This window comes from Mustela nigripes, chromosome 1 (genome assembly GCF_022355385.1).
Source record: "Mustela nigripes isolate SB6536 chromosome 1, MUSNIG.SB6536, whole genome shotgun sequence".
NCBI classification, from domain to species: domain Eukaryota; kingdom Metazoa; phylum Chordata; class Mammalia; order Carnivora; family Mustelidae; genus Mustela; species Mustela nigripes.
The window spans coordinates 147,872,166-147,887,279 of NC_081557.1; the positions used below are offsets into that span (position 1 = coordinate 147,872,166).

General features: G+C 36.4%; 1 protein-coding gene across 3 annotated transcripts in view; it reads right to left on the reverse strand.

The window, feature by feature from the left end:
• Positions 1 to 15,114, reverse strand: part of MND1 (meiotic nuclear divisions 1) — a 72,896-nt gene that overhangs the window by 47,896 nt on the left and 9,886 nt on the right. For all 3 annotated transcript variants that reach the window (XM_059394341.1, XM_059394321.1, XM_059394331.1), the window contains exons 3-4: positions 13,460 to 13,517; positions 9,059 to 9,207 (exon numbers count right to left, since the gene is read on the reverse strand). In XM_059394341.1, the coding sequence (XP_059250324.1) occupies positions 9,059 to 9,207; positions 13,460 to 13,517 (207 nt within the window). The remainder of the gene's footprint in view (positions 1 to 9,058; positions 9,208 to 13,459; positions 13,518 to 15,114) is intronic.

A 15,114-nucleotide genomic window follows, 5' to 3' on the forward strand; every position in this document is an offset into this window, starting at 1 on the left:
TCATCAGTTTCGATGCCTGCCGCAGCATCTTTAAATTACTATAAGATAATCTATTAGGGTCTTCCAAATCAACACACTGTGTCTGAAATCCAGCTTAGCGTGGATTTCGAAATGTAATGCTTAACTTTCATAAAATGTTTATTATTTGCCTTACCAAGTACAGAACATGAGACACAAATTTGAATATTTTTATATTGCCCAAAGAACTTAGCACACTGCGCTGCATAATTGATGGCTTATTTGGCACCTTAGAAAATGTTAAAGAGAAACATAAATTATAACCATGAGGCTTTTAGACTGTCTTTAATAATGATCAATGCATACAACCTAAAGGCAAGGAAGAAAAAAAAACGTGTTTCTTGATTTAATTTTCGGATCTACTGTGAGAATGTCCATTCTCAAGAGATGAATACATTCCTGTACATAATCGCTGGCAGAAAAAAAAAGCAGAACAGAATGATGAAAAAGAAAGCCAGAAAACAAACAAGAAAGAAAGAAATGAAAGAAGGAAATTTAGAGTTCCTCCACTCTCTCTCTAATCTGGAAGTAATTAATAAGAAACTCAAAGGAAGCTAAACTTTCACTTTGGCAATATGCTAAATAAACTAATCCTTCACGCGCAACCTTGAATTTAGAATCTGATTCACTGCCACACTAAGTGAGTACTTTCTATCCTATATAAATCCCAACATCTCTTGCAGCACTTTTAATCACAACTCTATTATACTTTTCACTCTTAATTTCACTCTTTCATGGGCATATATCTTATCTTTAGCACAGGTTACAAGTTCTTATAAAGCATGAATGTTGACTTCTACTTCTACAAGCTACCTCCAGTATTTGATAAAATGTTTTGCATGTGGTAGACCCTCAAATATTTGTTCTGACTGAATAAACTTACAGTGTATACCCTTAGGTATAGGAGAATATAAAATATAGCTGAATCTTTGGCTACCACATACTGAGCACCATATCACTTAATCTATGTCACAACCCTTTCAAATATAATCTTTATTTTACAACTGGGAAACTGAGGCTTTAAAAAGTCTAAGAAATTTTCTGGAGGATCCTATAACTAGTAAGAAGTGAGGTTGTGATTTCAATCTATGTCTCACTTTGAACTACTTCTCTTTCCATTAAGCCACATTGCTTCTTTAAAATAAGTGATCTTCAGAACCATGGTTGAGGGGCACCGTCTGATATTGACATGCCATCTCAAATTTTAGTGAAAGAATAAAGTGGGTTTAGGTGAGTGAAAAGGCATTAAGTTTTGTTTGTTTTTTAAATAACTATTTATAGCAAATGTCAAGGGTTATCAACCTTTTACAAATGATTTATCAAAATCATGTTTTTCATTTACTTCTGGAGTGCTTAGAACAGAAGGTATAGGACTACTGCCTTGGTGTTCTCTTCTGACTTGACCTGATTTCTGAGCATGTGTGTGAGATTAATCTTTGACCTCCAGCTTGTAAATGGGGGAGTGGAGAGAGAGGTGTATCACAAATACATCTGATGCCAACTCTCAGACCTGTAGGGAGAGGAGTATGTTAATAGTAACTAATCAGAACATCCTATTCCTCAAACATTCAGAGCAAACAGTGATAAAAAGTTCACTTTTTAAAAACAGATTCACTGAACTAGAGATTCTAACTAGACCTCTTCCTTACTTCTACTAAGGTTTGCCAAGCTCCTCCCCTTTTAAGTAGATATCATGCAAAATCCAGAGGCAAAGAAATAAAAAATGTACATTAAGCCTTTTTCCCCCTGAAAGATAAAGAGTTTCTCTGGCTTAAGAAATCAACCAAGAAATATTTAATCAGCACCTGTTATGCCCAATTTCGGGCATAAATAATTATCTGGAAGAAGGTAATGAATTAATTACCTACTAATAAAGAAATAATTACCTGGAAGAAGAATGAAAAGAACAAAAGACTGGTAGAAAAAAGTTCAGAGGACAATTATCTTATAAAGGATTTGCATCCGGAATATATAAAGAATTGTCTATACTCAAAAATAAAAATAAACCAAGTTTTAGGGCGCCTGAGTGGCTCAGTGGGTTAAGCCGCTGCCTTCGGCTCAGGTCATGATCTCGGGGTCCTGGGATCAAGTCCTGCGTCGGGCTCTCTGCTCGGCGGGGAGCCTGCTTCCTCCTCTCTCTCTCTCTGCCTGCCTCTCTGCCTACTTGTGATCTTTCTCTGTCAAATAAATAAATAAAATCTTTAAAAAAAAAAAAAAAACAAGTTTTAAAAAAGACCAAAAAAAGGGGCACCTAGGTGGCTCAGTGGGTTAAGCTGCTGCCTTTGGCTCAGCTTCAGATCCTGGGATCTTCATTTTCAGATCCTGGGATCGAGTCTCACATTGGGCTCTCTGCTCGGGAGGGGGCCTGCTTCCCTTCCTTTCTCTCTGCCTGCCTCTCTGCCTACTTGTGATCTCTCTCTGTCAAATAAATAAATAAAATCTTAAAAAAAAAAAAGACCAAAAAAAGGGACACCTGGGTGGCTCAGTTGGGTAAGCATTCGACCCTTGGTTTTGGCTCAGGTTATGATCTCAAGGTTGTGAGACTGAGCCCTGCATTGGGCTCCACGCTCAGTGTGGAGCCTGCTTAAGGTTCTCCCTCTTCCTCAAACCTCCACCCCCAACTCATACATGTGCTCTATCTAAAAATAAAAAAAAAGAAAAAGAAAAAAGAAAAAAAAATTTTAAAAATAAGAGATCTGTATCAATACTTCATCAAAAGAAGACATATGGATGACAAATAAAGACATGCAAAGATGCTCAACATTATTAGTTTTGGGGGGAATGAAAAAAAGACATAATGAGATATCACTATGTACTTATTAGAATGGGTTTCATACCAAGTATTGACAAGGATTTGGGAGGACTGGAAGTCTCATACATTACTGGTGGGAATGTAAAATGACATAGAATTTTAGAAAACAGTTAAATATATACCTACCATATGGTCCAGCCATTTCACTCCCAGGTATTAATCCAACATAAATAAAAATATATGTCCCTACAAAGACTTGTACATAAATATATATAGCAGCATTACTTCTTCTTCTTTTTTTTTTTCAGCATTACTTCTAATAGCTCAAAACTAAAACAAAAAACCTAAACGTCTATCAAAAGGTAAACAGACTGTCATATCTCCATACAATGGCATATCACTAAGCAATAAAAATGAATGAATAATACAGCAACATGGATACATCAAGATAATTATGCTGAGTAAAAGAAGCCAGGAAAAAAGAGTATATACAGTATAATTATATTTATATAAAATTCTAAGACATATAAATCAATGTATAGTGACAGAAAGCAAATCAGTACTCGCTTGGGGATAGGGGCAGAGAAAGCAGGGAAGGGAAGGGAAGAGAGAAAGATTAAAAAAGAGAATGAAGAAATCTTTAAGGATGAAGGATATGCTCATTATCTTGACTGTGGTAATGGTTTCATGGATGTATACATATGCCAAAACCTACCAATTTATAATCTTTAAATGTGAGCAGTTTTTGTATGTCGATTATTCCTCAATAAAGCTGTTAAAAACTAATCAAGAAGGTAAGACTTATACATGTGAAAGGTTAAACAAAATTTAAAATCTGTGGTCTGTATCCTCTAAATGGCCCCAATGTTTCCTGCTCCTTGGTATTTATGCCCATCTGCAATCTCTGCTTATGTGTGGGCTGTGTTTAATGACTATTTCATTAAAATAGAATGTAAGAGATGTAACGAGATATCATTTCCAAGATTAAATTGTTAACAAATCCAGTAACTTCTGTCTTGGATGCCCCTGTTTGCTCTGTGGGAAGGCAACTGCCATACTGTGAGCTGCCCTATGAAGAAGCCTTTCATATAAGGAATGAGGGAGGTCTCTGTCTAAACTCAGTCCAACAGCATTCAGGGGACTAAATCCAATAACCATCTGATTGAGTTTGGAAGCAAATCCTTTCCCAGATGAGCCTTCTGATGAGAATGCAGCCCTGCCCAACTGTTTGACTACAACCTGATGTGAGACTCTGAACCAGAGGTACCTAACTAAGCCATGCCTGGATCCACAGAAACTGTGAAATATCGATATTTGTTTCTTTAAGCCCCAAAGGTTTGGAGTACACAGTTTGTTACAAACTAATAAACAACTAATAAAAAATCTAAGTTACCTTTATGGAAAAGAAGTCTTCAAAGCAATTGTATCCATTTAGAATACTTTCTGATAAAATAACAGAATATTTGACTAAAACTGGATTAAGCAAAGGTTAATCAGTCCAAGGCTAGTGCATATCTCAAAATGCCACCAGAAACCCAAGTCCTTTTTATTCAGGCTCTAACATTCTTAAGGAACAGGTCTTCCTCCTAATGTCTGTTATTGTAGGGTTACAATATAATCTCATGTCCCCATCATGAAAAGGGGAAAAGATTTTGCCTTTATGAGGAAAGTAAACACTTTCCTACAAACCTCAAAGCTAGTCTTCCAGTTACATCTCACTCATGAGAACTGTTTTCCATTGTCACTCTTAGTTGATTTAATTTATTTATTTGACAGAGAGAGATTACAAGTAGGTAGAGAGGCAGGCAGAGAGAGAGAGGGAAGCAGGCTCCCTGCTGAGCAGAGAGCCCGATATGGGACTCGATCCCAGGACCCTGAGATCATGACCTGAGCTGAAGGCAGCGGCTTAACCCACTGAGCCACCCAGGCGCCCCATTGTCACTCTTAGTTGAAAGGGAGTGTGGGAAGATGAGCATTTTTTCCACAAGACACACTGCTGCCTCAACAAAGTGTTTTGTTAGCAAAGAAGAAAGGGGCAATGTTTATTACATAGGAAACCAGCAGTATGTGCTAAAGCAATACATTATCTTATGGTAAAACCAAAAAATATTATAGATTAAGAGAAGGCCCAAAACACCGTAAGCTATGGGAGCTTGAGATGGTTTCTGAGAAGAGAGATGGTTAGAAATTGGCTAGGTAGAAAAGAAAGGCAAGGGAATTCTCTAAGAGGATAAAAGAGCAAAAACCATGAAGGCAGGAAAGTGCAATAAGGCCTAAAAGTAAATTACTCTGTATAAAGCATTTGATATTATAACTAACTTAAAAAAAAAAAAAAAGCTGCTCAGTGATGAATATGCATGTTGTTTCCTAGCAGAGAAAACAAATGCATCATCATGTTTAAGAGATTTAAAAAAAGGGCAAAAGGATCTGAATAGACACTTCTCCAAGGAAGATCGCAAATGGCCAGTAAACACATGAAAAGCTGCACAACATCATTATTCACCAGGGAAATGGAAAGCAAAACCGTAACGAGATGCTACTTCACAACCAGTAGGATGGCTCGAGTCAAAAAAGTCAGGTAATGATAAGTTTCAGTGAGGATGTGGTGAAACTGGAAGCTTTACACACTGCTGGTAAGAATGTAAAATGGTACAGCCAAATTAGAAAGAAGTCTGGAAGTTCTTTAAACAATTAATCATGTTATCAAATGACCCAGCAATTCCCAATAGAAATGAAAACATATGTCCACATAAAAACTTGTGCATGAGGTTTACAGCAGCATTGCATATAAGAGTTAAAAGGTAGAAACAACACAAGTGGCCATCGAGTGATGAATGGATAAATAAAATGTGGTATATTCATACAATGGAATACTATTTGGCCATAAAAAGGAATGATGTACTGATGCATATTACAACATGGACAAACCTTGAGCACACTACACTACTAAATGAAATAAGCCAGTCATGAAAGATACACATTATGTGATTCCATTCATTTGCAATGTCCAGAACAAGCAAAATTTACAAGACCCAGAAAGTAGCTTACTGGGGGGGCACCTGGATGGCTCAGTCAGTTGAGTGTCTGGCTCTTGATTTTGACTCAGGTCATGATTCCAGGGCCCTGAGACTGAGCCTCAAGTCAGGCTCCCCACTCAGCATCGAGGCTGCTTGATAGTCTCCCCCTCCTCCTCTGCCCCTCCCCCTGCTCACATGTGCTCTAAAATTAATAAAATCTTTAAAAAAAAAAAAGAAAAAGGAAAGAAAGAAGTAGCTTACTAGTTGCCTACAGCTAAGGAGGGATAGGTGGACTGTTACCACCTTGCTCTAAACTACTATTACTTCACAACTGGTTTATTCCAATAACTTAATCTACTGGTTTCCCTTACTTCCATTCGTTGTCCACTAATGGATTCCAAGTACCTAGAATAGTACCTGGTGCACAGAAGACAGAAGGTATTCAGTAATTTTGTTGTTGTTATTCTGAGTCTAAGTCCTGTGCTTTTTTCCAGTGTTTTCCCTTGATTTATTTTCAAATATCTATCCTGGTAGAAGAGAGAATGCTACTCAGCATACAAAACCCCTTCCTATTTCCAGGAAATGCTGAGGCCAACAAGAGGGAGCTAGCGCCCATCACAGAACTAGAAACACCAATTATTTATTTTCCCAGCTCCCCTGACAACTAGAGTGTGGGCCTGTAACCCAGTTGGCCAATCACTCGTACTTCCCAAAACTGTGACTGATAGCTAGGCCAGAAGTTTCTTTTTTTTTTTTTAATTTTTGAGGTTTTTTGAGGGGGGGAGGGGCAGCAGCAACATCTGCTTCTTTAGCTAGGGTCAGGAGCACCAGTGGAATCATCTGAGGGCAGCAATGTCAATAAAGCTAGGTGCAGGGGCCATGGCATGGTTCTGGGGCAGCAGAATCCTCACCACACAGGATTCATGGTGTAACTCTGGCTGTGGCCTGGCTGTGCACCTTCCCTCAGTTCCTGCCTACTTCTAGAACTAGGTTTCTAGCCTTCCCAGTGATTCTGTAAGTTTCCAATAAATTCCTTTTCTGCTAAACGCAGCCAGACTCAGTTTGTGTTGCTTATGATTAAAAGCACAGACTGACCAAGGGCTGCCTATAAACTTTGACCTTAAATCCAGGAGCAAGACTGTAAAAAAGTGGTGTTTCAGAATTTTCCTGTGAAGAAATGTAATCCCATATTCTTTCCAGACAGAAAAAAATTCATCTCCTTTACTCTTCTTGATTAACTTTTCCTATTCCTGTTATCTTCTAGAGAATCAGAATTCTTCCTATCTCATCCCAAAACAAGTCCAAAGCCCATTTCCCAAAGTTCCAGTTTTTGCATACACTGTAAAAGCCACATGATAATTCACCCCTTCAGTTGCATAAAAGAATAAAAAAATAAAATTCAAATGTAGAGGAATCTCATAATGCAGACAGAATACATGTTCTTGGAAGCAACCAAGAATACAAAATACATGTTGCTTGGAAGCAACAAAATAAGTTTTGTTTATTCATAAACAAACTGCAGCACATCTATGCAATGGAATATTGTTCAGCAATAAAAAGAAATGAGCTACCAAGCCACCAAAAGACATGGAGGAAACTTAAATGTATATTACTAAGTGAAAGAAGCCAATCTGAAAAGGCTACCAACTGCATGATTCCAACAATAGGACATTCCAGAAAAGGCAAAACTACAGAATAGTAAAAAATGCCACTGGTTGCTAGGGATTAGGGGAGAGGGAAGGATGGATGAATACTGGAGCACAGGAGATTTTTAGGGCAGTGAAACTACTCTGTTTGATCTGTAAGTGCGGATACATGACATTTATGCATTTGTCAAAATTCATATAACATACAGAATGTGAATCCTAATGTAAACTATCATAAATAAAGTATGATACTTTATTTAATGACAAGGACCAGTGTTGGTTCATCAACTGTAACAAATGTACCACACTAAATGCAAAATGTAAATCACTTTTCAAAAGTTCATGTTATGCCATTTTACTTTTATGAAAGACCTATATTCGTAGCTATTTTGCTAATTCAGAGAAATCTGAAGAGTATTTTTGCTTTTACAGAAAAAAGATAAAAGCAAAAATAATGTCTCAGTGTTCATTTTGTAGCAAACCAGTATAGAGGTAGCAAGTACTCAGATCACTGAGCGTAGCCCCACCAAGTTCCTTTTCTGGGAATGATACTCAGCATTTCAGTGTCATCCTCCACAGCTTTGAGATGTATCTATGAGCATCTGCACTTTATCTTGATTTATTTTATGCCTCTGTTAGCAAGATGGTGTCTTACAGGTATCACAAAAACCTAAGAGAGTCTACTTTTGGGGTCATGGACACTCAAATTTTTTCCATATAGATTAATGGTAATTGCTTTATCTCTATGCCATTTTAACTTACAAAAGGTTTCATAAGAATGCTCCATGTTTGGTTAGTGGAGAACTAAACAGTTGACCACGGAACAATACAGAGGTGAGGAGTGACCCTCGTGAAGTCAAAAATCCACATATAACTTTTGACTCCCCCCAAACTTAACTACTAATAGCCCACTGTAGGCCAGAAGCCCTACCAATAATATAAATAGTTGTTTAACACATATTTTGTATGCTATGTATATTATATGCTGTATTCTTACAATAAAGGAAGCTAGGAAAAAGAAAATGTTAAGACAATCATATGAAAGAAGATAGATTTACAATATTACATGTATCAAAAAAATCCATGTGGAAGTGGACTCATACAGTTCAAACCCATGTTGTTAAAGAATCAACTGTATTTGGGAACTCTCTGTAGCTTCCCATCCAATTTGTAACCCTAATAGAAACTAAAATAGTATAAAATAATATCATGGCATATGGAAGAATGAAAGTTAAAACATTCTAAGCAGCCTGTACTGTTTAAGAGAAAGAGATCTTGATTATCCTTAGATTTGGACTCAAACAGGAGTTAGAGAGAAGGGAGTTGGGGGAAATTGGAAGGGGAGGTGAACCATGAGAGACTATGGACTCTGAAAAAGGGGTTTGAAGTGGTGGGGGGGTGGGAGATTGGGTACAGGTGGTGGGTATTATAGAGGGCACGGATTGCATGGAGCACTGCGTGTGGTGAAAAAATAATGAATACTGTTATGCTGAAAATAAATTAAAAAATAAATTTAAAAAAATGCATGTTAAAAATTTAATGGAAACCACTAAATGAAAAGAAGATAATGAAACAAAATCTTTTTCTAAAAAGCAGATCTGTAATTTTTAACTGTGGTGGCTTACCTGAGATTCCAGAACCTCCAACTTGCGTTTTCTCACATGAAGAGCTTTACTTGGAAAAGCCCAGTAATAATTAGATGTTCCAATCCTCTCACAGTCGACCATACCATCATCAACCAAACTTTGAAGGACTTCTTTCACTGACATAGCAGCTAAAAGAGTTCATTTTTAAAGATGCTATATTGACACATCATAAATATAATTAAAGGCTAAAACTGAAGATAACACTTGCAACAAATATTACAGATCAAGGATTAATAAATTAATAAGGAACTCTTAAAAATAACAACAAAAAAGGCAAAACACATCAACAGAAAAACAAGTGTATCAGTGGACATCTACAAAATATGCAGTCAATAAACAAAAATATTCAACTCTATTAATAATTGAAGAAATGCAAAGTAAAGCAGTGAGATATGATTTCTTGACTATTAAATTAAATATATCTAAAAAATATAGTAAAACATTCAGGGTAATGGGTACTCTCAATATGGGAAGAAAATCTGGCAATATGTATCTAAAACCTTAGATATATGCATACCTTTTATTTAGAAATTCCACTGTTAAAAATTCAGCCAAAGAAAATAATGATGGACATGCAGAGAGATGCTTGTCAAAGCACTGTTTTCCACAGAAAAAAATCCGGAAGCCAGTCCAATAACTGGACTTTTCAAAATATTTTATTGTGACAGGATACTATACATAATCATTAAATTTATGTTACAAAGTATTTAATGGCATGGATATATATATATATATACACACATATATATATATATATATATGTATGCATTAAAATGTACTTTGTAGAATTATAAAAAAATATAAAATTAAAAAACACCAGGCATTAATTAGACAGTGGTTATCTTTAAACTGTGGGTAAGAGACAGTTTTTATTTCCTTTTTTTTGGGTTCATTTTTCTTAATTTTTTCCAAAAATGAACATGTATTGCCTTTTTTTGCTAAAAAAAAAAAAAAACTAAAAAAGAAAAAAAAAACAAACTTATGAACTGAATGTTATAGGTAGGAGTAAGATAAAAAAATCAGAAAGAGGGGCACCTGGTGGCTCAGTTATTAAGCATCTGTCTTCAGCTCAGGTCATGATCCCAGGGTCCTGGGATCGAGCCCTGCATCAGGCTCTCTGCTCAGTGGGAAGCCTGCTTCTTTCTCTCCCACTCCCCCTGCTTGTGTTCCCCCTCTCACTGTCTCTCTCTCTCTCTCTCTCTCTGCCAAATAAATAAATAACATCTTTTAAAAAATCAGAAAGCTTTTAAAAATAACATAAAAATGTGAAGTCATTTCATAAATGTTTGAAATTCACAAACTATTCTTACTTTCTTTTTTTTTCTATTCTTACTTTGTATTAAGTAAAACTGTACCAAGAAATTGTTCATATTTTATTATTTTATTTATTTGTCAGAGAGAAGAGAGAGAGCACAAGCAGGGGGAGCAGCAGGCAGAGGGAGCAGCGGGCAGAAGGAAAGCACGCTCCCCACTAAGCAAGGAATCTGATGTGGGACTCGATCCCAGGACCCCAGCATCATGACCTGAGTCGAAGGTAGACGCTTAACTAACTGAGCTACCCAGGTGTCCCAAAATTATCCATATTTTAATGTCTGCTTCAATTTTTCCTACAGCAAATCCCCAAATATAATAAAATCTATCAGAAAACTAAAGATCTAATAAATTAAAAAAAAATCGATACCAAGTGTGCAAACCATCCAACCTCACTTGCAAAGAAGTACAAAGTGAAATGAAATATCAAGAATTCTAAAAATGACAATGAGGTATCACCTCACACCAGTCAAAATGGCTAAAATCAACAAGTCAGGAAATGACAGATGCTGGCGAGGATGCGGAGAAAGGGAAACCCTCCTACACTGTTGGTGGGAATGCAAGCTGGTGCAACCATTCTGGAAAACAGCATGGAGGTTCCTCAAAATGTTGAAAATAGAACTGCCCTATGACCTAGCAATTGCACTACTGGGTATTTACCCTAAAGATACAAACATAGTGATCCAAAGAGGCATGTGCACCCGAATGTTTATAGCAGCAATGTCTACAATAGCCAAACTATGGAAAGAACCTAGATGTCCATCAAGAGATGAATGGATCAAGAAGATGTGGTATATATACACAATGGAATACTATGCAGCCATCAAAAGAAATGAAATCTTGCCATTTGCGACAATGTGGATGGAACTAGAGCGTATCATGCTTAGCGAAATCAGTCAATTGGAGAAAGTCAACTATCATATGATCTCCCTGATATGAGGAAGTGGTGATGCAACATGGGGGCTTAAGGGGGTAGGAGAAGAATAAATGAAACAAGATGGGATTGGGAGGAAGACAAACCATAAGTGACTCTTAATCTCACAAAACAAACTGAGGGTTGCTGGGGGGAGGGGGGTGGGAGAGGAGGGTGGGGCTATGGACATTGGGGAGGGTATGTACTTCGGTGAGTGCTGTGAAGTGTGTAAACCTGGTGATTCACAGACCTGTACCCCTGGGGATAAAAATATATTATATGTTTATAAAAAATAAAAAATTAAAAAAAAAAGAATTTTAAAAATGAAAACACAGTTCTGAGAAATGAACGTCAATATAATTTGGTATAACCTTCCCTAAAGGCACTTTGAGAGTATGTATTAAATGCCTAAAACTACACAAGGCCCGCCTTTCTTTCTTTCTTTCTTTCTTTTTTTTTCCCAAGTGTGAGACGTGAACTCATGACCCTGAGATCAAGACCTGAGCTGGGATCCCGAGTCAGATGCTTCATGACTGAGCCACCCAGGTGACCCAAGTCTCTATTTTCTATTCTATTTCTAGGAACACTTCCTAATGAAGTAATAGGAGATGTAGAAAAAAATTTAGGGGTGAGGAGGGAAAGGGATGAATAGATGGAGCAAAGAGGGTTTTTAGGGCAGTGAAAATAATCGCATGATACCATAATGATTGAGCTGTGTCATTAAACACTTATCCAGAACCACAGAATGTATGACAGCAAAAGTGAATTCCAATGTAAACCATAGACTTTGGGTGATTATAATGTGTCAACTGCAGTGTAACACTGATGAGTGATGCTGACAACAGGAGAAGCTATGCATGTGAGGAGGGGGAGCAGGAAGCATATGGGACCTCTCTATACCTCCCTCTCAATTTTGCTGTGAACCTAAAACTGCTCTTTAAGAAAAAAAATTATAGATAGCATGTTACACATTAATTTTAGCAGCAAAATTTGGGAACCATCTAGGTATTCAATAACAGTAACAGGCTAAACAAATTATGGTACAGTAGGTGGTCACAGAATGAAATATTAGAGATGCAGATGCTGTAAATCTTTTTTAAAAAAGCAAATGACATATGGAAATGTAGATGATATAATGTTAAGTGAAAAAATACATGAACACAAAGCTGTATTTGCAGCATGATTCTCTCTGGGAAAAAAAAAAAGACAGATAAATACATACACAGACAGAGAGAATCTAAGAATAAGAAATCAAAATACACCAAAATGTTAATAGAGGTGATCCCAGAAAAGAGGGCTTATGACAAATTTTACTTTGATAATATACTTTATAATTTTCATATTTGTTCAAATAAACATGTATAGTTTATACAAGGAAAACAAGGTTTAAAAAATAAATATATCATATATAGTGGGTTTAACAGTGACTCTTCAAAAGATAACTCCCAAAACCTATGAATGTGACCTTACTTGGAGCAAGGGTACAATTAAGGATCATAGAATGAAATCATCCTAGATTTAGGGTAGGTCCCAAATCCAATGACATATGTCCTTATAAGAGACAGAAAGGGAGAAAATAAAGGGGGAAGTTTATGTGAAAACAGAGGCAGAGATTAGAATGATGTGTCTATTATGCAAAGCACTACTGATAGCCACCAGAAGCTAGGAGAAAAGCATGAAATAGATTCTCCTTCAGAATCTCCAGAAGGAACCAATTCTACCAACACCTTGATTTTAGACTTCTGGCCTCCAGAATTATGAGAGAATAATTCTACTGTGTTAAGCCACCAAGTTGGAATAATTTGTTAAACACCAACAAAAAACTAATACACCATGTGAAAATATGAAGTCACATTTAAGAAATACCAGAACATACACGAATAGTTTTTTACTTCTTTTGAAGTAAATTCTGCATATAAATAAATGTGTGCATTTGTGTATGCATGTGTGTGTGCATAAGTATGCATGCATACTCCATTTAAATTTTTCTAAAGCAGACACTTCATACATGAGAATCATGGCAATGGCCCAAGGACATCATGGAAGTGTTTTTGCAGTCTTCATCCCTAGAAATTTATGTTTTCATAAAGGAAAGACCATTGCAGAAGAGATGACCAATATTTCCCAAAATGTCTCAGCATGTCTTTGATACTCACTAATGCCTTTCTCTTTGGGAGCAATCTTCTCCATGTCTTTTAATTGAAATACATCTTTCTGTTTAAAAAAGTTAAAAAAGAGATGAAAAACATGTATTTATCTTCTACCATATATTTATATTTACCATCATATATTAATAAAACATTGTACTATAAAAGCTATGTCTGGTAATCTACAGTGTAACAGAAATCAAGCATTTTAGGGTTAGAAGAAACTGCAATTATCCTGTTTGATAGCTCCAACAGAACTTAAAGGGACAGATTTTGCAAGAACATACAATTCTTTAAAGTCACTGGAAAGCAGAATGTTAAGAACATCTTCCTAATGAAATATAAAAATTACAGACAACTGTCAAGATTTGTTTCCATTTAAGGTTTCATGGAAGAGCTATGCCTAAACAACAGGGAAATTATACAATTCATGTGTGCCTATCAATGATTCACCTATACAGGTGGCACGTGCACCACATGCAAAGCAAAATATTATGGGAAGAGAAGTGTCTGGGTGGCTCAGTGGCCTCAGGTCATGATCCCAGGGTCCTGGGATGGAGCCCCACATTAGGCTGTTTGCTCAGTGGGACGCATGCATCACTCTCTATCTGCCTGCTGCTTTTCCTGCTTTTTATGTGCTATCTCTGTCAAATAAATAAACAAAATCTTAAAAAAAAAATTATAGGAAGATAAACACATAGACTATTTAATCTTACTTGTAGTTGGAAAAAATCTATGTAGAACACACCTTTATTCTTTTTTTTTTTTTTTAAGATTTTATTTATTTGTCAGAGAGAGAGAGAGAGTACCCACAAACAGGCAGAGTAGCACTCTTCCTATAGGGAGAAGTAGACTCCCCTCTGAACAGGGAGCCCAATACGGGGCTAGAGCCCAGGACTCCAGGATCATGACCTGAGCTGAAGGCAGATACTTAGGTGAACGAGCCACCCAGGCATCCCCAACACTCCTTTATTCTTGTACTAAGCCTTGATTGAAGTGGTGAAAAGTGCTTAAATAACAAAAGTGAAATATTTGAAAAGACTCAAGTATTCAGTAATTATAACAGAATTATTGTGATTGCTTTAAATGGAAATGTAGGATCTATTTCTTTTAAAATAAACTTGAAAAGGTAACTTCAATAGGATAGAAAATAGACTTCATAAAAATTTAAAGTTCCACTTATGCAAGGGCATGTTAAGAAACTTAGGACAAATACTGACCAGAAGGCAATATTCATGAAACATACCTGACAAAAGACAGGTACCCAGCATGTATAAGGAATTCTTTTAAAGTGTATTCCCTCTCCTCCCCCTCAAAAATGAACATACCAATGAATAAAGGAGAGGATAGATGAATATATATGTGGTAAAGTCAGCAGAGTAAAATGTTAATGGTAAAATCTAGGTGTTGGGCATCCAGATATTAACTATCAAATTCTTTTGTCTTTCATAATAAAATATGGGAAGAAGTAACTTCATCTTACTACACTTAAGATTTAGTAAACTAAGAAAAACATTGTCATTGCTCTTACAGTGTGAAAACAATTTTTGCACATCTATAAATAAACCATTTAAAGAAAATACTTCAGGATCTCAGAAAACATGCAATAAATTACTGCCTTCTGGCCTCTAATGCATTTTTAAAAATCAATCAAATCTATCTGC